This window comes from Mustela lutreola, chromosome 1 (assembly GCF_030435805.1).
Source record: "Mustela lutreola isolate mMusLut2 chromosome 1, mMusLut2.pri, whole genome shotgun sequence".
NCBI classification, from domain to species: Eukaryota; Metazoa; Chordata; class Mammalia; order Carnivora; family Mustelidae; genus Mustela; species Mustela lutreola.
Window position 1 is genome coordinate 287,160,805 of NC_081290.1, and position 23,973 is coordinate 287,184,777.

The 23,973-nt window shown below is 60.7% G+C and overlaps 1 protein-coding gene across 12 annotated transcripts in view; it reads right to left on the minus strand.

Moving 5' to 3' along the window:
* SHANK2 (SH3 and multiple ankyrin repeat domains 2) overlaps positions 1 to 23,973 on the minus strand; it is a 453,117-nt gene that overhangs the window by 174,231 nt on the left and 254,913 nt on the right. For all 12 annotated transcript variants that reach the window (XM_059150585.1, XM_059150583.1, XM_059150584.1 and 9 more), the window contains one exon: positions 35 to 110. In XM_059150585.1, the coding sequence (XP_059006568.1) occupies positions 35 to 110 (76 nt within the window). The remainder of the gene's footprint in view (positions 1 to 34; positions 111 to 23,973) is intronic.

The following is a 23,973-nucleotide window of genomic DNA, read 5'->3' on the forward strand; positions in this document are numbered from 1 at the left end:
AGCCCCTCTGCCCAGAGAAAGAGCCTCGTCTTACCTGGTGGCATCGAAGCTGTCGTAGGAGCCGACCGTGTAGTGCCGGAAGAGCTTCTTGCTGCGGTCCGCGCGGGTTTCTGTCCAGAGAGGGAAAAGAAACACCGTTTAGAAAAGTCACGGTCCCCAGACGCAGAAACCCAGCGAGGCCGGCCGGGCCTCTCATTGCTCTGACCTACGAAGCACGAGACCCGCTCTCCGGGGAAAGACCTGGGGGAGGAGAGGGCTCGTCCTGGGAGCTCTGACTGTGAGGAAGGCCTGTGAACCTCAGGGCCGGCTTCTGGATGGAGGCAGAGTCCTGGGTCTGGGAGGGAGCGGGGGTGGGGGGGGACTCTGTGCAAAGAAGACAGCCCCGTGCTGTAAGCCGGAAGGGCAGCGAGCCTTTGGCACAGGGAACTTTCCAGAAAGGTATTTTCAAGTGCTGTCAGGCCTCCCAGCAAACCCGAAGACGGCTGCTTTTGGGAGAAGGCTTATTGTTCCTTTTCCGGTTAGAGCTGCTTTTCCTAAAGAACAAACAAACAAACTAAGCCCAGAAGGTGATTCACGTTCCTAAGGAAGCCCCCACCGGCTTCTCTTACTCCCCGGGGCTGGACGGACGGGATGAGACACGAGCGCCACAACTGCACTGAGTGGGCGGCTCAGGGCCGGAGGGAGAGACCCACTGCCAGGTGAGTACAAGGAACTCGGAGGCTCTGTGATTCACTGCCCAGGTATGTCCTGGACAGCTGGCTTCCTAACCCCGCAAACACGGAGGGACCACGCAGCTGGCTTCAGGAATACAGCTCAAAACCTCACGGAACTTCTTTAACCCTTTCTGTGCTCAATCCACATACCCAGGTGACCGTGCTTGTATCCAAAGCCACAAACACACAATTTTGGCTCAAAAGTGAGCACACACAAGCACACTGAGAAGGTCAGCACAGTCTTCGTAGGCTCCTTTTATGCCGGGAGGCAGCTAGTTCAACAAAGACGCACGCTCGCTTGCTATGCTAGTATGGAGTTGCCTTTGGGGGATGGGAGAAGTGGATTCCAACCCAGGACTACGTTTCCCAGCTCCCCTTGCACCCTGGCAGAGTCACATGGCCACTCCCCACCAATGGAATGTGAGCCATGGAATGGAAGATTCCATTGCGAGGAAGGGGGGGGGCTCATCCAAGCTTGGCTGCTGTGGAAGTCAGTGTGCTCCCCTACCCTCTCTGCAGCTCTGCCCAGCTCAGAGCTAGGATTCCTGGGCCTGACCGGATGGAGGAACCCTCTAGGGTTCCCACAAGATGCCCTGGTCTCCGCATGTGGAACTGTTGAAGCGAGCAACAATTCTATTCCTCATGTTACCCGTGAGGGACTCACTGGTGCGGCAGTTAACACTGTCTGCACGGATGGGCAGGCCGGGCCCTCTGCGACCTGACCCCCCCCTCCCCAGGCTTCCCACCCCTTTCCCATTGCTAACACCGACGCTCCAACAATACAAAGTGTCTGATTCTGTGAACAGCAGCGTCATCGTCACCATTGTCATTGCAAACACTAATTGAGCGCTTACTGTATACTAGGCCCTATTCCAAGTGCTGTTCCTGTATTCCCTTCCTGGGCCCTCAGGACCCCCACAGAGGGGGTGTGCATGGCTTTGCAGGCTTGATCACATCCAGCCACCTCTCCCGTCCCCCAGTCCTGCTCGGGACCCTGGGGATCCCCCTCCCCGCTCCGCCCCGTGGAGCTGGCCTCCCTCTCTCTGCGCTCCATGTGTCTCTCCTGTATCATCATAAACATTTACGGAGTCATTCCCGTGTGCTACGGTCTGGTCATCTGGGCTCAGCCACTCAGTGGTCACAGCAGCCCAGTGAGCGAGGTGGCACCATGCCCGTTTTAAGGATGGAGATGGTAAAGCCAAGGCAAAGTCACACATTCATTATGTGGCAGGGTCAGGATGAGTGCCCCGGCTGGCGGATGGGCAGGCTCAAGCCCAGACCACCAGACCCCACTAGCTGACCCCTGGAGGGGCTCCAAGTCTCCATGCTCTCCACAGTGCCCAGGAGTGGGGGCTGGTCTCTTTGTATCACACCACACCCCCATGCCTAACCCCTGGTAGATGCTCAGTGCCAGTGCTTGTCCACTTCATCCAAGTGGCCTACTGTATAATTAGTAAAGAAAACACACCACACACCATTGGAGTAGCCTGAGTACACGGGGCCCTCACTGTGCTGGGAAGTGGTCCAGCCAAGCTGCACACACCCCATCTGTGTCTGGCACCTGGACAAAATGGGACAAGCTGTTTTGTGCACTCCTGCCCTCCTCCCTGGCTTCTGTAGTGTGCATACGTGCCATTTGAGTCATTTCTTAAGCCCATGGGGACACGGGTCCTGTGCCCCACGGGCAGGAACTAGGAGACTCATAGGGGGTGGGGCCTTAGCTCTGCTCTCCAGAGCCCAGAATCCAGGGGATGCGGTGAAGACGGAGCCTGAGGATGTGGACCTTCTGTGATCCGGGCTAAGGACGTCAGCAGTTGGATGACTATGGAGGAAGGACACGGGCCAGGCCATGCATCTGGCCAGCTCAGCCCTGTGGCTTCTGCGTGGGGCCCCATATGTGCCAGGCCCTGAAGGGATACGTAAGATTTGAACCTCACTGTGTTATGGAGAGTAGCTCACAAAGCCCCTGAGCCACTGTGGGGACTGTCTGGAAGCTGATCTTAGCACCGTTAGTTACCTCACTCGCTTAAGCCCTCTGTAGGCAGCTCTGTGCTGGTTGTCTGGGCAAGTGCTGGGCACGGAGACCTGACTGGCACAGGCCTCTGGCTAGAGTCAGAGGCTGTGGGTTCCAGCAGCAGAGAGAGTGTGCAGCGAATGTGTGTGCGTGTGTGTGTCTGTATGTGCGTGTTTCAGGAAGGGAACCATTTCTAGGCAAGGTCAGTTAGCCAGTGGTTCCCAGACTTGGGGATTTCACGGACCAATAAAATTTAAACAAAAGAGGGTAGAATGTAGACTGACATAAATTTACCAAGTATTTCTTTCGGCCCAGTAAAAACACTGAAAACAGGAAGATTCCCTTCTGTCCCCTCAATGATCTTATTAGACAAAGGAGACCTATAGAAGGACCTGCTTTATGAAAACCTCCCACAGCACAGGTTTTTCCTATCCTCAGGCTCCTGGACACAGTCACACCTCTGCTCTCAGATACGGCCCCGAAGATCAGGGAAGAGGGACAGAGGGACATATCATAGCCACCATCACCATGATCACCACCATCTCCTTCATCACATCACCATCACTTTTATCACCACCACAATCATCATCTCCATCATCACCGTCACCATCACAATCACCATCATCATTATCACCATCAACATCACCACTGATGGTGGTCAGTGGTGACCACCATCACCATCATCATCATCACCACTACCACCAACACCACCATCACCATCAGCATCAACACCATCACCACTACCATCATCATCTCCATCATCACCATCACAATCACCATCATCACCACCATCACCATCGCCACCGCCATCACCATTGTCATCATCATCACCGTTATCATCATCAACATCCTCACCATCACCACCATCACCATCGCCACCATCCTCACCATCACCACCATCAACACTATCACCATCATCACCACCATCGCCACCGTCACCATCATCACCATCGCCACCATGACCACCCTAATCATTATTATCATTACAGCAGCTCTGCTAAGTCATCTCTTCACTCCGTTAAAATAAAGTTGGCCGCCTTATCTGGTCTTCACACAGAACCCAGTGGTAAGTGGAGTCTTGCTCCCAATTTACAGAAGTACCAGAGTAAGTGATGAGGAACGTGGGCTTTGAGGCCGGACACTGAATCCTGTGGCCCTGACCTTGCCTGGCTTCAGTTTCTACCTGGAAAGAGAGAATGTGGGCTAGACTGCTCTCAGGACGCTTCCCCACTGTCGCAGTGTGCAACTCACATCACCGCCAGGCCTGGTCGTTGCTAGCAAGCTGAGACCGGCTGTCACTGTGCAAGGAGATGGGGACTGCCGGCTGCCTGGGCTAACCCTTCCCGTGACTCACTGATGCAAACGTGAGTCATAGATACAAACTGTGGGCTGCGCAAAGGGGAGGAGAAGGCGGAAGTTCGAGGCCAGCCCAGCATCGAGGGGGGCTGTGCCCCTTCCCCAGGCCTGTAGTGTGAACAACCCCCCACCCCTCTGCTGTGTGCCTCTGGGTCTGCCCTGCAGGGCCCCAGCACTGGGGGCAGGAGAGGAGGTGCCACATGCCACGCTGGGGGCCGAGGGGCCTGCGGTCAAGTGAGGTCTACAGGCCACGGTTCCGGGCAGGCCCTGGGGGGCTCCTGTGCCCATCTCAAATCGAATAAAGGAACAGGTGTCTCCCGTGGGACAGACCTGGGGCTTAGAGCGGACCTGAGGAGGGAAGGGGCACAGACCCTGTCCATTGTTTTGATGTGGACATGGACACACATGTTCAAAGACTGCAGGCTGGGCGACCTTGTCGCGTACATGCCCATCATAGCCCACTCCAGGCTCGCAAGGGCGGTCCGAAGTCCACGAGATCTCCAGAGGGTCCCAACAAGAGCCCTCAGGGCCCCCACATCTGCCTCTACCCTCTGTCCTGCACCGTCACCCTGCCTTTCTCTTAACACGGAAATGACTGGCGAGTTGCACCCTTCCCAGTCCATGTGCAAAGACACTCCTCTTCTCTTTGGCTGTGCCTCCCTGTTCTTTGGGGTCAGCCCTTTCCAAGTCCAGCCACGTGGTCAAAGGAGGCTGCCCAGGCCCTCCATACCACCACTGCCCAGCCCTGGACCCCGGCGTTTGGCAAGGGAGCCTGGACAGGCTGTTCCTTTGACCACAGCAGGCGCCTGGCCCAGGGGAGGGACAGGTGACCCCAGCTGGGACAATGGAGTCCTGCTCTTGCTGCTGCTATTTCTACTTTTGAGGCCACCATGGGGGACACGCCGCCTGAGAATGAGTCACACTGAGGACAGTAGAGCAGCTGGCAGGGAGGAAGTGACCGACTGCCCTGGTGACATCGTCCGGAGCCTGGCACGCAACCCGCAGCTCTTCCCGACTGTTCAGTTACAGGTGCCCGACGCACGTCCTTTTCGGTTTAAGGCAATGTCGCTTACCATTGCTAGAGCCGGGAATGCTCAGAAGGATGTGGTTATGCCCTTCACCATTTGCAACGCTGCACCCAGCCGCCGGGAACAGCCCCCCCGAGGTGTGGTGTTTACACCGAGTCCGTGTGCCTGGAGAGAGGGCTGCTCTCTTCTCCATGGGGGGGCGGTCCTGGAGGCACTACCTCTTGGGGGACCCAGCACCCTGGTCACCACAAGCACAGCTGTGCCCCAGGCTGGCCCAGGGATCATGCTGGACTCTGCTGGACCCCATCTTTAGGACTGAAGGAACCCACAGCCCACACGGACCCACTGGCTTTTCTCGGAGATGTTCTGAGGCCTGGATGCTGAGGAAGGGGACGTTGGTGTGGCTGGATATCCTCAAAATTAGTTTGGGTCCATGAGTTTCAAGAAATGACCTGTGTCCCTTCTTGGGTGGACGGAGCACTGAGTCTCCAACGTGAGACCACCCCCGGCCCCCGATGTTGATTTTTGCCTGGGGCACGGCGACCGGAACATTTAGGATGGCGATCATTCCATCAGTCTAGGGTTCCCTGGTGAGCCCCTGGAACACGTGACAGACATGTGGCATGAGACGCAAACCTCTGTGGTTTCTAGGTTATTAGGATCAGGGGCCTGTTACTGCAGGTTCACCCAGCGGACTGATGCAGACGGAGCACAGCCCTCTCTCCCGCAGCAGCCTGTACATCCACGTTTTGCTCACCCCTGAAGTTTCCTAAAGCCAAGAACCAAGTTGTCTGCAGCCAGGCCCCCTCCTCCAGGCAGCAAACAGTTAACATGTCTGCAGTCCCCCTGCCCTCGTCTGAGTGAGCATCGGCTCTGGCCCGGACGGGTGCAGTAGCCTTTGTCTGCCTGTTTCCACGCTTATCCCTCCCCCCATCGATCTAGTCCCCACAGAGCAGAGGGAGCTCTAAGAAATGTAAAACTTAGGGGGATCCCACGGTGCTGTTGTTTTCCGACAACTCCCTGTGGAGTGAGTGCCCTGGGATGACACAGGCCTGACACTGGGTGGCTTCCCCGCCCACGGCTCTCCCTCCTCCAGCACCTCCCTTCTGACACACTGGGTGCCTCACTGTTCCTCGCAAATGACGAGCAGGTCTGCACCTCAGGACCTCTGCGCTTGCTGGACCCTCTCTGGGACATGCTGTCCCCAGCTCAAATCCCACCACCCCGCTGGAGTCCTGGCTCCCACCGCAGGGACCGCACACTCAGTGCGCGACGGTCCCCGGGCCCTTGGACCCTTTGCTCCTAGTCACTCTTGGCAGTTTCACATCCTCAGGTCGGACTGTGGAGGGTCGAGGGTGGAGCGGAAGCAGCTTGCCCTGCACACAGGCACACAGGAGTTCTGGTCCCGACCTTGACGGTGACAACACGGCACTCCCCCCTCCGCCTCTCCGGTCGCAGCTTTTCAGCTACAAAGCCGACCACCGGATGGAGTGACCGCTGAGTCTCTGATGTCTCAATGAGACACCTCCCCTCCACTAACCATGTGGCTGGTTGTCCCCCAGGAAAGGGACATGCCCCCAGGCGCCCAAAAGGCACGGTTTAGGGGGACACCCTGGCAGCATCTTTCTGAGCGTGGCCTAGAAAAATCTACACAGAAAGAAAAAGCTCTAGAAATCCCGATCCATATACCTCTCGCGACTCATGAAAGGGAGCGACAGATGGTACCACAAACCTCGGAGCGTCTGCACTGGAAACGGCCCTTCACGCTGAGCTGTTGGGGAGAGGATCCCGTATAGCTTGGCAGGGAAGCCAGGAGGGGGCATCTGGGGAGAATCTAATGGCCTTGGCTCCTCGAGGGTGACTGGTTCTGGAAACAGAAGCCAGGAAAGCAATGGTCTCAGAAACCCTGCGGAGATTCTGAGGGGCCGGCAGTAGTTCAGAGGCCCGTGTGGCAGGGACGAAGGCTCTTGGGTCAGGAGACGCCCTCGCGGGGAGGGCGAGCAGGCTGGGTGGGGCCCTCCTGCCCAGCCAGGTCCGTGGGGACGGCGTCCCAGGCTCACGGGCGCCCGGGCATGGGAGAGGCACGCAAGGAAGGGCACAGACGTCTGCATCCAACACGGCAACTGTGAGCCTCGCCCCTTGCTGGCTGCGCGGCCGGGTGGGGAAGCGCTCCTCCAGGCCTCGGGTTCCTCACCCGCGAAAGGGGACGGCAGCAGGGAGCGACAGCCCTGCAGGGACCCGTGCACTTGTCAAAGGACCCCGTGCGGGCTGTCGGAGACTCTGGTTACGTTGTGCTTCCAGAGACCGGCCCCCAGGACGGTGGAAAACCCCAACCGTATCCGCATGTGTGACCTCAGGAGCTGCCCATCCTCTGCTCCCCAGAACTGATGTGGGGTGGTCTCGGCTTCCCGTTGGAAGTGAGCACCAAGGCCATCACCATGGGGAACGGAGGGGGGCGCAGCTGAGTCCACGCGCCCCTGCAGAGAGCTGGCAGAGCCGGCCGGGCTCCTGGCAAGGCCTGTTCGACCTCCAGACCCTGCTTTCTGAACCGGGGGAGGCTGGGCCATGCCTCCTGCCCTCAGGTCCAGGAAAGGCCCCGCACCCTTACAATCCGGTATGTTTTTTCATGTGACCCTGGTCACACACGCTTTATGGTTCTTGCAACCAAAAGAGCATGGTCTTCTGGCTATCCTATCACTGCAGAGAAACCGTTACCACGGGGACGGTGACAGTGTCCTGGCTTTCATCCTGAGGCCTGGCTTGGTGGCCCGTCCGCTGCGGGGCTTGGATCACCCGGGCCTCCAGTTTGGGACACCGGCCTTTACAGTGGCAATCCCTCCTCCATGGCTCCAAAGACCCTCCACAGCCCTCGCCACACCCCCATCCCTGATCACCTGCGGTCACAGAGCAGATGAATTGACCAGACGAGGGACACCGGACCCATAAGGGGTTCTGTCTCCCCTGCCCATGAAGAAGAAAGAACCTGGGATCAGCCGCAGGCCCGAGACAAACCACAAGGTCAGGAAACGCTTCTGGGCCCGCTGCCCCAGTTCACCCATCACGCTGCGGGGGTCACGCAGGATAACATGCTGAGCGGCCCGTCCTGCTCTCCACGTGCCATTTCCCAAATTTACTCAGTTTACGGACGCCCGGCCCGGATGCTGTGGGGCGAGCGTGCACGCATCTTCAGGACGAGGGACAGAGGGAGCCCTGGCTCACGGCTCTTTTGTGGCACACCAGACGAGGTTCTCAAAACGAGGATGAAGAATTCCGGATCGTGCGAGCCCTGGACAGGCCAGTCCCGAGGGGGACGTGAAGAACTCAATTCCGTCAGGATTGCGGCTCACACGGGAAAGGGCCCAGGATCCTGGGCAGGTTGGTGTCGGCTGACTTCCAGGCTTGGGAGGCAGGGCTGAGCCATGGCCACTGGCCACGGGGAACCAGGGAGGGCCACTCTAGAGGTGGCACACAGGTGTCCCCTCTGGGCTGCGGGATGGAGCAGGAGAGGAGGCCGTTCTCTCCAGATGCTGCAGAGAGCACTGCTTGGAGGGAGCTCCTGCTGGGACGCAGGCGGCGGCTGCGGTCCGTGACCTGCGCCACGGCCTCCCTCCCTGGACAGCAGGTTCCACGGCATAGGGACGCCATCCAGGGCTGGGGTAAGTCTAATTCCAGGATGAAATCGTTTCTCCACTGTGGGTTTAGGGGCAGCAGGGGATTTGAGCCCTGGCTGGTGTGGGGGTGGAGGGACCACAGGAGCCGGACTGTGGGTCACCCCCTGGGGGGTGGTCGGCAAGGACACAGGGTCCCCTGTCCTGCAGCTCCCCGGGACACAGTCCTACTGCCAACTCAGCACGTGGGGAGTGGGTTCTCCCCAGAGTACCCAGCTAAAAGCCTGCCCATCTGACACCCGGCCATGGGCCCCACGACTGAGCACAGACGCCAGGTGGGCCCGCCTGCGCTGCGACCCTGAGCCCCATGAGGTCGTCAAAGGTGGTATGGGGAACTGTAAGCCTGCCGTCCTGCACGTCAGCACAGAGAATGGACAGAGCTGGGCTTTACTCGTCCAGAGTCCTGTTTTCTGTGTCTCTGAAGAGTGAGCTTCAATCCCACCAAAAGGAGAGACAGAGACAGAAAGACAAGGAGGGACCAGAGGCCTGTGCTGCTCCCCGTGTCCCTCTTTCCCTGGAAACCAGGTCCTCGCTGGCCCTCCTTCTGGGCTCCTCACCCGAAAAAGGCAAAAACTGCAGTGGGGGACCATTGAGTAGGGGCAGCATCTAGCCCAGCCACTGTCGCGGTTCTGGGCACTGGGCGTTGCCTCTGGGCCGGCACCGAGTCAGACACGGCCGGGCAGCCTCCTGTCATGTCGCAGGGCTCCGGCCACCCGGCGGTGCCAGGACACCGGACCGTACCAGCCCAGGCCCCCCGATGCTGTGCGTCCACAGGCCGCCCTCCCACAGGCTCCTGTGATCTCCGCTGGGTTGTAAATCAGACACCACGCAGGCTATACCCCAGGCTGGTGAGCCAAATGCAGAATCGGAACCACAAGGAGGAAAGAGATTACCGATGGGGATGAAGACAGAAATAACTTTTCTTTTTTAAAACCAAAGATGCCGACGGGCTCCTTGCAAAGCAGAGAAACAGGCAGACAGGAACGCAGAGAGATGCCAGAAGTGGGCACGAAGGCAGGCGGGCTGGGCCCTGGCACGCGGGGTCGGGGCACCAGGGCCAGCGGAGGTCACCTCCCACCCTCAGCGGACCCCCGAGGGAGTGCGAGGGGCCGGCTGGGGCAGCGGGTGGGGCGGGGCAGGCGCAGCCCGCTCGGCCCCCGGGCCCAGCTCCACTGCATCCCCGGGTCTGCTGACGGGTCAATCCCGCCACCGCTGGAGCTGGAGGTCAGGCCGCACCGGTGAGACACTCGCGGGGGCACAGAACCGCAACGTGGACGTTCGCCAGTCCCACCCAGATCAGGGGCTGGCACAGCTCGGGGTTCATCCACGACCCCAGCCGCAGAACATGCACGCAGCCCCTTGTGGTCTGCGGCGTTGGCCCAGCAGGGGAGGCAGGAGAGAGAGAGCAAGGACCCTGTGCTTACGGCGGACCGCGCGCCACGTGGACCCTTTCCTGTGGCTGTTGTAATGAACGGCCTCAAACTTCGTGGCCTACCACGACAGACACGTTTTCTCCTGCAGGTGTGGTGGCTGGAAATCCCGCCAGGATCTGACCGGGCGGGGATACAAGTGTGAGCAGGGCTGTGTTCCCTGCAGGGGTGGGGGCAGGGGCTCCAGGGAGAGTCCGGCCCTTTGCCTCTCCCAGCTTCTCCAGGCACTTGCACTCTTTGGCTCCGGGCCTTGTCCTCCATCTGCAAAGCTCTGGGCCAAGTCCTCAAATGCCACCGCTCTCGTGTGAACCGGGGGTCTCCCTCCCCCACTCGAAGACGGCTGGGATCCCACGGCCCTCCTGGACACTCCCAGATAATCTCCCCGTCTGAAAGTCAGCCACCAGCAACCTTCACTCCATCTGTGACCTCCCCTCCCCTCGGCCAGGCATCCGAGCATAGTCCCAGGATCCAGGGATCAGGATGTGGACATCTTTGGGGGCCACGATTCTGCCCCCCACAACCCCAAAGAGACCACACCTGGAGGGGGCCCAGCTGGGCCAGTTGTGCTCAGATTCTCTAAATCCGCGCTCGTGAGGGAACTCAGAATCCTGCGTCCAGGTCAGAGGATCTGAGTGAGAGAGAAGTGGTTTGCCAGCAAATGTGTTTCCCCATTTGCAGGAGTGAGACAGTGTGCGTCCGAGTTTTGACCAAGTGACGGCGAGAGCCAAGGCGACGGCTCAGCTCCTCGGACACTCCACTGTCTCTGCGTGAGCTGGGGACGTGGGCCTTATCTCAGGGGCGCCGAGGTTCTCTGCGTGCTCGGCAGCCCCCTGCACGATGCCCCCTTCAGCAGACAGAGCTGGGCTCTGCACTGTGACTCGGTTTTCAGGAGCTGGAGCCGCTCACGTGTGGGGTCATGGTCGACAAGCAACTGAGTCACTGGGTTCTCTTTACCCCCAGTGCCCCGAGCACGGCTCCCCCCATCCCTGGTCCCTGCACACGCGTGTGCTGGCTGTGTCCTCGTCACTCTCCTGTCCTGTCCAGGTCTGGGCACACCAGCCCAGCGCACACACAGCTGGGCAAGGACCCAGAGGGAAGGTTTTCTGCAATAACCACATGCCTTGATTTCCCTTAAAGTTGGCACACGTGTGCCCGCCCCTACCCACACTCTAGGGCACATGTCATGGGTCCCAAACACTCAGGCACCATGTGCTCACCGAATCTGTGAACTCCAAGAGCCAGAGGCAAAGGCAGGAGGTGTGGCATGTGGGCTGATTCTCCTTCCCTGATAAACAGGAGTCACGTGTGAGAGCTGAACCCCTCCCCCCAAGACCGCTCTGCCTTCTTGGCCAATCCCGGGCGACTGTTGGTCACACGGTAAGCTCCCCAAAGACAGCTCAGGAACTACGCGGTGGCTGTGTTACTGGGTGAGTGGAAAACTGCTGTAATTATACCTTCACGAAGAAGTCTTTTTGCCCGATGGGGCCCCTTGAGGCCATGGGGTTTGTGCGCCCATGTGTGAGGCCCGCCAGCCCCAGCTTCGTCCCCTGGTCCACGGGAGAGGCGCGTCCCCGCAACAGGCGGCCAAGGGCGCCCAAGTGCAAGGGCTGTGGCTCCGCTGGGAGACTCAGCGAACGGTCAGAATGCGGGACCACCCGATGGAGGGAGAGGCCGCCCCTGAGGCAGGGCTCAAGGGAGGGGACACGCGGGAGGTGAATGCCGGCAGGGGGCACATCCTGCTGCCATCACTGTCCCCTCCACTGATAGCCGTCCCCTGTCATCCTGCTGTGGGGGACGCTTCCTTGGCCTGTCCCATGCACCCTGTGCCGTTCCAAACGCGAAATGCCTGAGCTCCTTCTGGCGGAGCCAGCTTGCCCGTCCTCGACCGCACAGGTGAGGAAGTGAGAAACATCAAGGTGGAGCGGGACAGGGGCTCCAGGCCTGGCGACCCAACCCCAGAGCCGGGGGTCCTGCCCCGCCCTGCCCTGCGCACTCGGGCGTGCAGCTCTCCCTCTGCCGTGTGTGAGCACTTTCCTCCCCTGGCGTCGCCCGCCGACTCCCTCGCCAGCACCTCCACGGGAGAACAGAGGCCAACAGCACCAGCTTCCCAGCCTCCTTCCCAAACCGGCCCCTCCCCAGGGCACCATGGAACGTCACAGCCACACTGCCACCTGGGGGTGGCAAAGACGTGGGGCCGCGCCGACACCGACGGGTCTGTGTGGTGAGGCAACGGGCTCCAGGCTTTGTCTCTGGAAGCCGACCCAGCACCGTCCCAGCGGCAAAGCTTCATCTTATGGTCACCCGCTGCCCCCGTCTGCCCCCCTGCCCCAAGGCAGGACACAGAGGAGGAAACCGAGGCCCGGGAGGGAGAATGGCGCCCCCCAGTGCACAGCTGCTGAGCGAGGAGCTGGGTTTAGGCGTCCGCTAGTGACTTCACTACAACCACCCAGCAGCACCACGGAGCGAGTCTGTTCTGCTCAAGACAGAGTCAGGTGCAGCCGGACGCTCTCCAAGGTTACCCGGCTCTCGGGCGGCAGAGCTGGTCCAAGCCCCGGCTCCGTGACTCAAGGTCAGCACCGTGCACCCGGCCACACCACCCCTGCAGCCGTTTTTAAAGCACAATCTCAGGGATGAAGGGTTCCCTGTGGGCGACGCCTTTACAGCGCTGGAGTTGAGAATCCTTCCGGTTGCAGGAAGCGGCTGGGATCCCAGGCTTTCAGGCCAAGGACCTCCGTGGGGGAAGGGGTGGGGGCTTGCCCGAGGTCACGCCACAGGGAGCCACCTCCCCACCCTCTGCTCCCCCGCGCTGCTGCCCTGCGCTCGCGAGCCCGGGGGACGCCCCCTGCCCCCCGGCACCAGGCACTCGTGCTGGAGGGTCTGCGGTCCGACCTTGCCACCTGTCTTGGTCCTGCAGCTTCTGGGCCCGACACTGCTGGACGAGAGGCTAAGCTGGTTCCTGGCACTGTCGACCGATCCCCACCCCCCTATTTGGCTGTCAATGAGCTGGTTTCTACTCTGTAGTAATTAGAATTTTTTTTTTTTTTTTTTTAAATCGGCCCAGGCGGCTGAGTGGAAGTGTTTATGCTGCTACAGAGCCGAGTGGGGCTTTTTCAGTGGAAATTAAAGTCAATGAAGGACCGGGTGCCCGTGGGGTGTGCTGTCGCCAAGCTCGGCTGGTGTGTCCGTGCCAAGGACGCCCCGTTTCCCTCTCTCTCCACTCAGATAAGCCCTTGCTGGCCAGGGGGTGCTGGGGAAGGTCGCCATGCCTCTGGCCCCAGGGCTGTGAGGACCTTGGCGGGGGCAGGATGTTTGAGCGCGGGCAAGGATCCGAAAAGGATTTTCTGGCCCTGGATCCAGCAGCCAGGCCTGGAGGGAGCAGACAGGCCCGGTCTCTCCTTCAGGCCAGGATATCTGGACGGATGACAGGCTCCCATGCCGCCTCCACCCAGGACCTGACCCCACAGAAGGACTGGTCTCGGGCCTCGCTTCCTGGCCAGTCTCTGGCCCTGACCCAGCATGGCAGCTGGCACCCAGCCCATGAGTCAGAGCCACCGCTTGTGGAAGGGGGACCCAGAGCAGCTTAGGACACTCCCCCCCAGGCAGGGCTGCCCCCTCCCCTTCCCCCACCCTCCCCCACAGGCCCAGGAAGCTGAAGTACAAGGGCCAAGGGCACCACGAGCTTGAGCAGCAGAGCTGGATTTAAACCCAGGAACGGACTGGGGGCGGGAGGGTTCTTTTTAGTTCTTTACAATCTTTTTTAGGGATGCTGGCAGCTGAGGTTTAGGAACTAGGACACGGAGAAGAAAGACCTGTGGATCTCAAGGAAGCCGCCCTGTCGTGCGGGAGGGCAGCCAGGCCCTTCGAGCTTGGTGCCGGCCTGCCCAGTGGGCAGACCACGGCCCGAGGTCCCAGGAATCAGTGGATTCACCCTTGCAAGGGTTGGGGTGCAGGGGACGGCGACCCCGATGGTGCTAACAGATCACACGGAGGACCCTTCCCCCCACCTAAGACCCGCTCCCTGCAACCCACAGACCTGCTGAGAGGTCAGGCGCCCCCCAGAGAGACTACAGGTCCCTGACCCACGCCAGGGTTGGGAGGGAGTCCTGGCTCGATGGTCACGGCTCGGTCTCCCTCGGTGCAGGGGGGGCTCCGCCAAGGAGCGGCGGCTTTCCTGAGCAGGGGGCCGAGCCCCCTGGCCGGACTCTCACGCACTAGCGACTCCTGTCTGCTCTGCTTCCCTGAGGGGGCGGGAGCGGCTGGCGACAGCCCTCTGCAGAAGTTGGAGGAAGGAGGAAGGAGTGCGGGACCTGAAAACGCATACGGTGTCTTGCCCCCCGTGTTACGGTGCCGAAGGAGCACACCGTCCATTTGATGTAAGAAAAAACAAACCAAACAAAACCCCTCCAAACTGAACCCCTGAGACCCATGCATCCTGGAATGAGGCACACTGCCCTGCAGCCGTGTGCAGGGGCACTTCCCTGCCGTTCGTCGGGTCGGAGACGGCGCAGGGAACCCGGGCCACCTATGCCTTCAGATGGAACCGATCCCAGGCAGGTGCCCTCCCCTGGAGTTCACACTCTGCCTCCCATGGAAGAGACACCCGAATTGGTCTGAAAAGCCCACCGACCTCTCCACAGGGCTCTTGAGAACACGGAAAAGCCACGGGGGCTCTAAGAGCGGCCGCAACCGAGCCCTCTGGCACGATCTGACGGCCACTTTGATTCTCCCTTCTGCGCTGGGAGCCGCGGAGAGCCGTTCCGGAAACAATAGCCTTCTGCGGGGAAGCACAGCCACAGAGACGCAGAAATACTAACCACACGCCAAGTGCAGAGCGATCGCCTACACAGCCAGCCGCCCCGTCTGAGCCGGCACCCGCGGGACTGCCAGGACCGCGACGCTGGCAGAGAACAAAGACAGCACACCACCCCGAAGCGGCTTCGGGGGCCGCACCGTACCTCCGAAATGAACTTTCTTCTTGAACCGTGAATTCTCAGCCATCATCTGCAGCCTGGGTGTGACCATCTCAGGCGGGTCCCACAGCCGCGCTGGGTCCACACAGGGACTGCGTCCTCGAGGCCGGCCGCATGGACTGTTGTCTGTTAATCCAAGACGGGGTTGGGGGGGAGGGGTATTAAAAAAAAAAAAAAGTTGCAGCCCTCCGGGGTCGAAATTGCAGAAGAAAAAGGAAAAGGGGCTCAGAAGGAGAAGAAAGATGGCTCCAGAGCGCTTAATCCACAGGGAGGCTCACCAAATTGACTTTTTGAGACTGCACGTTGGATCGGCGGAAAATTCAGTTCTTTGACACAAGTTGTAAGCTCCAGATTGGAGCCTGCATCCTTCCACTTCCCACTGTACCGGGGACGGTTCTTTCTCCTAGTGCCGGTTTCTATGGCAACGCATCAGTCACTAGTCTAAATGCGTTCGGGTGAAGGACGCCAGGAAAGCCAGCGCAGTTATGCACGCCATTAGCGGGTAGAGGAAAATGATTCAACCCGGCTATTAGCACGGGGCCGAGTCAACACTTAGCGGCTCTGTCATCCTCGCCCCGGGTAATTGCTTTCTCATTTATAACACTCGGCGTGGCCTCGGTCTCGGCACTCCCAGAGCCCCGCGGGCCGTGGGGGACAGCGGGCAGCCAAGTCCATCTTGGCCACGCGACCCCCGTGGAGCCCAGCGGCAGAGGGAAGGGGGCGCATCGCAGTCAAGTGGGTCCCGGGGACGCCTGCCCCCGACCCTGCATCCCCCGGGGGAGGGGGTGGCTTGGAGTCTCGGGCCGCATGGAGGCATTTGGGGAGAAGATCCAGGGACACGCAGGAGGAGGGCCAAGGCCCTGGTCAGGCGCTGGGGGCTGGACCCGCCTCCCTCCCAGCGAGGCCTCCTCCTCCTGCCCGGCGACCTTGCTTAGGAAGGAGGCATCAGCGGAGAGGACAGAGGCTCTCCCTCCTTGTGGCCACTTGTCCCATTTGTCCTTGCTCTCTTTTCTTCAATGGCCACCGTGGGCTCGCTGCTTGGCCTCAGACGGGACGAGAGCCCTCACCCTTCTGGGCTGCAGGCTTCCGGTCAGTTAGAAAACGGGTGGGAAGGGTGGTCATTCTTCATGAATGTTCTCTGGATCCCCAGGGACTGGCGGGAGCGAGATCCCGGCTTTGCTACTCACTGGCCTCCTGACCGGGTCACGGTCCGGTCCTCCTCGTCAGATGGAGTGAAGGACGTCTCTGTGAGATATGTGCTGTGCTCACCGCTCAGGGGAGGAGCACGAGCTCCCTGTCACCCGTACACCTGGCCTGGCGTGGCGGGAAGGCTCGGCCAACGCCACCCGTGGTCCCCCCGACGCTGGTACAACTTTGCCCGTCCACCCGACCTCGCCGGAGTAAACGTCCCACGAAGAATCGGAGGAGAACTCTGGGCCCAGAGACGTCCAGTGACGGAGCCAGGCCACACAGCTCGGTGAGGGTGAACCTGAACCTCGACCCCAGGTCTCTCGACCTAGCTCTGGACCAGCATCCCCCACCTCCCACCTTGGGGGCACTCCTGGGGGACGAGGGGCATTCAGTGCCCTGGGCTCAGCGCTCAGCTGACGCGGGGAGGAGCACCCGAGGGGCTGTGCCTGTGAAAGGCGCGAGTTTCACGCCCGGGACATCTGCCGTGCGTCTCTACTTGGGCGCCCCAGCAAATCTCACCCCGTCCCCTCGTCCTGGTGGCTGGCAGCTCTGTGGGAGGCCACGTGCCCTTGGGCTGACGCGGGTTCCGACCTCCCTGGAGTCCTTCCTTCCACCCTGGGTCTGACTGATCTCGGGGCAAACCGGGGGTCACGAACATAGCCTGTGCCTGGCACGCGAGAGGCCCGGGGGGTGCCGCTGCCGCTCCCCGGGAGGGATTTCAGTGGGAGGCAGAAGCGCAGAGACAGAGACGGAGGGTAAAAATAGCGCGGGCGGGTTTTCCACAACAGCACCGGCCCCCTTTCCCCAGCGCTCGGCACCGCGGCACACGTCCCTCTGCACTTGGCATCTCAAAGGCTCGTGTCCTTGGAGGCACCCTGTCTCCCCGGGACGGTGAGCAGCTCACGGCTACCCCCAGAAGGGAGCCTCCGCCCTTCCCGTCATGTTCTCAGCCGGCCGCGGGGGAGCCCGGAGCGCCGGGCAGAGGGCTTGCCCGTCCTGACCCCGTGACCTGCGGCCCGCGTCTCTCAGGGAGACGTGGCTTCGCCATCAGGAACACTGCGTGGGCAAATGTGTGTCCTCCGGTGAGGACTGGCCCGAGTGACAGAATGCTGGGTGGCGGGTCCACTGGCAGAGGCGTGAGGGACCCACGAACGCCCTTACATGCCCGCCGGGTGCGCCCAGGCCGCGTGAGCCAGGAAGGACTGTGTGAACATCACCGCGTGGGGGCTGCCGCCCGCCCGCCCCCGCCCCGCGCACAGGTGGACGTGAAGTCACACGCGTGCGTGGACACCCTCCTTCCTGCGCTGCCTGCAGAGACAGCAGGGGGTCTAGCTCCGTGTCGTGGGTCACACGGTCCTGTGTCTGCGTCGCTCCCCGATGCCCACGGGTGATGGGGCTTGAGGAACGTGCTGAAACCCTGTGCTGTGTTAGGGACGGAACCGCGTCTGCTCCGTGCCCCAATCTGTACCCCGAAGCCCCCGCCCGTCACGGGACGGTGTTTGGAAGTGGGGACTTTGGGATGCAGGCGGGGTTAGATGAGGTCATGCGGGCGTGGGGGTCTGTGCCGGGATGACCGGCCCCGCAGGGAGCAGAGCACATCAGAGTTCCCTCTCTGCAAACCAGGTACAGACCCTGGACTCCCGGCCTCCAGAACCGCGAGGACTGAAGCTGTTTGAGCCCCTGGTCCGTGGTGCTCTGCTGCCCGCCCATGAGGACGGTGGCGGGGGAGGGGATGGAGAAAGGGCTCCTGGGGGTCGGGGAACGATGACGCAGGGGCGCGGGGCAGCACCCGGGGCACCTGCGCTGGGAACAGCTCTCCCGCCCGCCGTGCACGGACACCCTGGAGACCCACGGGCTCCTTGGGCGGGAGCAGTGCAGGCCACACCGCTGCGTCTAGTTCCTAGGACACCGGGCGGGACAGGCCAGGGTGCTCTCGGGGCCTGTACGCAGACCCATGGAGGGAAACATTTCAGACTCAAAGCTCGTTCCGTCCAGAGCCCAGGGGAGCCCCGTCCTCTCCACGACACCCCAGGCCCAGGCTTCTGCCAGGGGCTGTGCTTACATTCCGCGCTGGGTCTCGCCTGCAGTAGCTTCTCTCAGCCACCCCCGTGCGCCAGGACCCTGCGCTCCTCTGTCCTGTCACAGCTGCAGTGACAAAGGTCCCAGCGTGCGCTGCTCTTCCTCCTTGGGCCAGCTCGTCTCCAGCTCCGCTCCCCTCAATGGCTGTGGGCCCCTCCCAGGCACACTCCCTCCCCTGCCTTGGGTGTGAACACCCGGGGGCCCAGCACGGGCGTCTGGAGGGCAGCTCTCAGTGCCTGTCACCTAGATTTCATAGATGACCCAGAGTTCCACGCAGAAGTCACAGGCTCACAGGGCTCCAGGAGGCCGTGGGCAAGGCAGCAGGCACGATGGGGGGTGTGGTGAGCTCGGGCCCAGGGGGTCTGACATGCCGTGCGGACCCCGCTTTGCAGGAGGCTTTGTTCCCTTCAAGTGCAGCTGCAGGCGGAGTTGGGCATCGCTCTGTGAGCTGCAGGCCTCCAACGGTGGCTCCTGGGGTTCCTGAAGGGCCACGGGGCTCAGCACGGTTGTCCCGGGCGGGGAAGGCAGCACCCACATGCTGAGGGAGGCCTCGCTCAGCTCAAGGGTGCGGACGGCCTTTCTATAACGCTCTGAGCATGAGCCTACATCCTTGCCACGTAAGGCACCGAGCGCGTCTGGCGTGGACTGAAGCCACACTGGGTTCTGCAGGACGGCCGGCAGCGCCCACATCGAGGGAGAACGCCCTGCTTATGTGGAGCTTTGGCACGACTGTGCATGGGTTCCTGAGACGGCACCTGTGGGCGTGGGGCTGCTCGAGGGTCTGGGTATCTTCACGGCGCCGGGGCCACCACGGGGATTCTCAGTGCCAACTGTGGACACACGGACATGAAATTCCTGCACCATCTCCGGCTGCTTCCTCCAGGCCCGGGCAGCAGGGTCGTTGGCCATGCAGGGCACCCGGCTGCCCTGCCCCTGTCCTTCCAGGCTGTCTGGGGCGAGTGTGAACACCGCGTTCCCCGACTCCCCGCCGGGGCAGCAGGCGAGGTCTGGCGCGGGGCACAGCTGTGTCTGAACCGATCTGCATGTCTCTGGCGGGGATGCTGTGTCTGACGGTATCCACGGGAAGTTCCCGCCACTAGGGAACGCCTCTTTGTTCTTTAGGCACCTGTAAGAGGAGGCCACCATGCCCTCCTGCAGTGACCGGGCTGTGGGGGACACCGCCCGCCCTTCTGTCCCTCCAGCCCATCCAGTGCGTCTGGGGCCGATTTTACGTATCCTGTCCCCTCTGTTGGAAGCACCAACTGGGGTGCTTGTTTTCTTTGACTGGGTGGGATTGACAGAGGGCGTGACACTGAATTTTTAGATTTAAGTGTATGGTGCATTTTTTTACCATAAGTTTTTCACTTAAGATCATCAAAGGATCCTCGCACATAACGCTTTCAAAACTGGGTGCATTGTGTGCCTCAGAGCTGAGACAGGCAGGGCCGCTGCCCGGGGGCTGAGAATGACTGAGCTGTACACACAGGTCAACGCCTCCGTCTCCACCTGCGGCACCTCTGGGCTCGTGGCGGTGCAACCTGGAGGGTCACGGAAGCATCTCTCTGCTGAAAAGTAGGACTCGGGATGTTGGCCAAGTGTCGGCAGGCCCGGTGGGCTCTGGGGGGAGTCTAAGCCTCCAGATACAAGTCTGGGATCACGAAGGCTTTCGGAAGGAAGCTGGAGGACGCTCGCCTCAGCCGATGGTGAGCAAGCTCCAGGCTCCGCTGTTCTGCCCAGTCCCTACTTTCCTTCCCGTTGGGGGACTTTTTACGAAGAGCCGTCAGACCCCATTCTGAGTTAAAACACATGCCAGTGGTCCCTGTGGAGAACCTTGGAGCCCACCTCCCTCCACGTGAGCATGACTCACTTGTACCAGCAGAACACGGCAGAGGACATCTGCGGGGACACGGCTGTGTCGTAGCAAAGTCTCACTGTCCTCTCCGGCTGGAGGCTCTCACTCGCTCGCAGGTGAGCGTCTTGGGGACTCCCACCTGGGAGCCACTGTGGGCCTCTGTGGAGGGCCTGCAGCTTCCAGCCAGCAAGACATGCAAGCCCTCAGCCCTGCCAAGGCGGAGAACCGAGTTCTGCTAAAAACCCGACATAGCTTCGACGTGACCCCTGCCCAGGCAAGCTTCCAGGTGAGAATGCAGCCCCGCGGCCACACAGGGGGAGGCCTTGCAGAGGACCCAGCCAAGTCATGCCCTGCTCCTAAGCGGAGGAACTGAGGTCACGAGCTCACGCTCAGAGGCTGTTTGCGGTGATGCTGTCCTAGAGCAGGAGGGGGCCGATGTCCATGTGGTTTCAGCCTAAGAGATACAGCAAGTGTCCCTGCTTGCCGTGACAGGCTTCATGTAGCCCGTGGTCAGATGCGCTCCCCCAGGCTCCGGTAGGTGCAGAGACAGAGTGTGGAGAGAGAGCATGAGGCGCAAATTGAGGGAGACACAGAGAACAGGCTCCCCACCCTGAGATTTGCTGAGCCAGCATTCCCCTAGACAGTCCCCGTGAGCACCCTGGGAGTGCACGCAGGACACGGTGCCTTCTGTGCCTTTCCCCTTTCACACACACGGTGCCGGTGTGTGAAAGGGGAAAAAATAAGCCCACGAGCCCAACCAAACCACAACTTCTTGTGAGAGCTCTATCTGGGAGCCCCCGAGTTCATGCTTACATCTGATCAGGAAAGAACCAATGGAGGAGCAGTTTTCGCTGTGCATGTACGTGTGTGTGTGCACATGCATGTGCATGGGCTCATGTGCACACATGTGTGTTAGAAGATGTGTGTGCATGGGCTCACATGTGTGTACACTAGAAAATGCGTGTGCATGGGACCACCTGCACACGTGTGTGCTAGAAAATGTGTGTTTGTGCACTGGCTCATGTGCACATGTGTGTGCTAGAAGATGCATGTGTGCACAGGCTCACATGCATGTGTGGGCACTAGAAAATGCGTGTACATGGGCTTATGTGAACACATATGTGTGCTAGAAGATGTACGCACTGACTCACGCGCACGTATATGTGCTACAAGATGCATGTGCATAGACTCACGTGCATGTGTGTGTGCTAGAAAATGCGTGTACATGGGCTCATGTGCACATACGTGTGCTATAAGACGCACGTACATGGGCTCATGTGTCTGTGTGTGCTACAAGATGCGTGTGCGCAGGCTCACATGCATGCACTAGAAAATGCATGTACATGGGCTCATGTGAACACATATGTGTGCTAGAAGATGTGTGCACTGACTCACGTGCACGTACATGTGCTACAAGATGCATGTGCATAGACTCACGTGCATGTGTGTGCGCTAGAAAAAGCATGTGTGCAGGGCTCACATGCACATGCGTGCACTAGAAAATGCATGTACATGGGTTTATGTGCACACATGTGTGCTAGAGAACACACATGAGCACATGTGTGCAGACACTTGTGCAGGAACTACTGCTCGAGGGGACTGCCATGGCCGAGCACCTTATCAGACTCCTATGGGGTGTGTGCAGAGGGTTCAGGAGGCCGGGAGCTCCCTGAGTGACCCTGGCAACCACACCTGCACAGAGCCGTGTGGGCGTGCCTGGCCCAGGGCGAGTCCGGGCAGCTCAGGGAGGAATCTGAGCCTCCGCTGTGCCCAGAAAGCCCCACCACTCAGTGCTTGGGAACAGAGACGTCTCTGAAGACCTAAGGAGCCCACGGGGCAGCAAACACCTGTTGGGAGGTGGCCAGAGTGTATTCGCCCACAGACCTTACGGGGGAGGGGCAGGCATCTGAAGATGAGTTAACAGAGACAAAGAAAAGTCTTCAAGATCGTAAACACCCAACCAAACCCGGATTTCAGACCACGAGGAAGGAAACAAAGACTTGCACAGTGCCTACTGTGTGCCACGCGCCCGCCCAGATTAGAAAACGTAGGGAAAAAAATCAGTATAGCTGGAAAACGGAGCTCCAAAGCTTGCTTCTTTGGGGGAAAATCCCGACACGAACATCATTACAAGACTGTCATTAGCCTAAGTAACAGAGGCAAAAACAAGTCTACTGCGGCGCGTGCTAAAGGAGCTGGTGGGTTTTTCTTTTAACTGCAAGGAATTTTAGTGAGTAAATGTTTTCCTACAATATTCATAAATGCCACTAACGCCCTAAACCAGCACCGTTTAACTCATTTGCAGCTGGTTCTGTGTCATATTTAAAGTGAATCACTCTGCGGCATTCGGGGGCTATTACAGGCGGAGTGTGCTGGGAACAGCGTCCCAGGATGCTGGGGTGGGGACACAAGACAGACTGCCAGCGGCAGGGACCAGAGGGTCCCCTCCAGGCCGGCGGCTTCTTCTCTGTGCTGGCTGGCGCGCCGGGCCTGCGGGGTCCTCAGGGACCCATCGCTCAGACCCGTGGGTCTCACTCGCACAATCTTGCCCTGAGATGGTCCCTGCCTCCAAGGGCAGAGCGAGAGAAGCAGGAACATCAGCGGGGAAATGCCAGCAGCAGGAGCACTGGTGCAGCCGATCACAGGCACTCTTGGTGCCAGTGCACAGTGGCGCCCCCGTTCCCCGTCTTCACGGACCCCCAGTGCTGTCCTCAGACAGCCGACAGCCGTGTAGGACAGATGGACGCGAACTCCGGGAAGGGAAACCTTGGCAGCACCGTCTGTCCATCTTCACAAGCGCTGGAGGCAGCCTTGATCTTGTAATGGGTCCTGTCCCACCTGCGAGGCCACCACTGGGGGCCGCCCGTCCCGGGGTGCGCGTGTGTTGTCACTCGGCTGTGGCCCGCGGGGCAGTGCCGTCTGCAGTCCGGCAGAGCTGGCCCAACCTGGCAGGGCCGTCTCCGCTCCTCGCCCAGCCAGCTCCTCGCACCTGGGCTTCTTTTGAGTCATATGGGGGACGGGGAGTGGGGTGCGGGGCTCTGGAGCCCCTTTGCCACTTACAGGAATGGTCTGTCTGCTCCTGTGACATCTCGGGTCTCGTCTAGGCAGGTGAGAGCGGGAGCCCCTCCCTCTCAGGCCGTCTTCCCAGCAGGCTGGAGGGGCGCTGCCTCCCAGGGGCTGGAGACACGGGTTCTTAGTCCCGAAGCAGCTCCTACCTGGTTAGCCGTGGTGGACAGTCTACAAAAGCGACTGCGTCCACCGCCCTCTGGCATCCGCATCTGTACCCCCTCCCCTCCTCCCGCCCCAGCCCCCACTGTCCACCACGTGGCCTGAACTCCGCCCGCCCCACCAGAGAGCCTGGACGGTCCTGGAGGTGCTGATCCACAGGTACGGCATCACCCACCCTGCGCCAGCCCCCGTCGGGATTTTAGGAGGCCTTGTTCTTGAACGGTGCACGGCTGCCCAGTCCCCAGTCTCTGGCTGGGCTGCTGGACACGTGCGGCCCAGGCATCACCGCCAACTGCCGCTGGAGGCCACAGACGGAGTCTGGCCGGGAAGAGCCCGGCCCTGCCCGCTCCTCCACGCGATCCTGTGACGGGGGCCGTGGGGCCCGCTGCGGAGAGTCGGGGTTGATCGGCACGCGGGGACCGTCCTGAGAGTTCCATCGGTTTC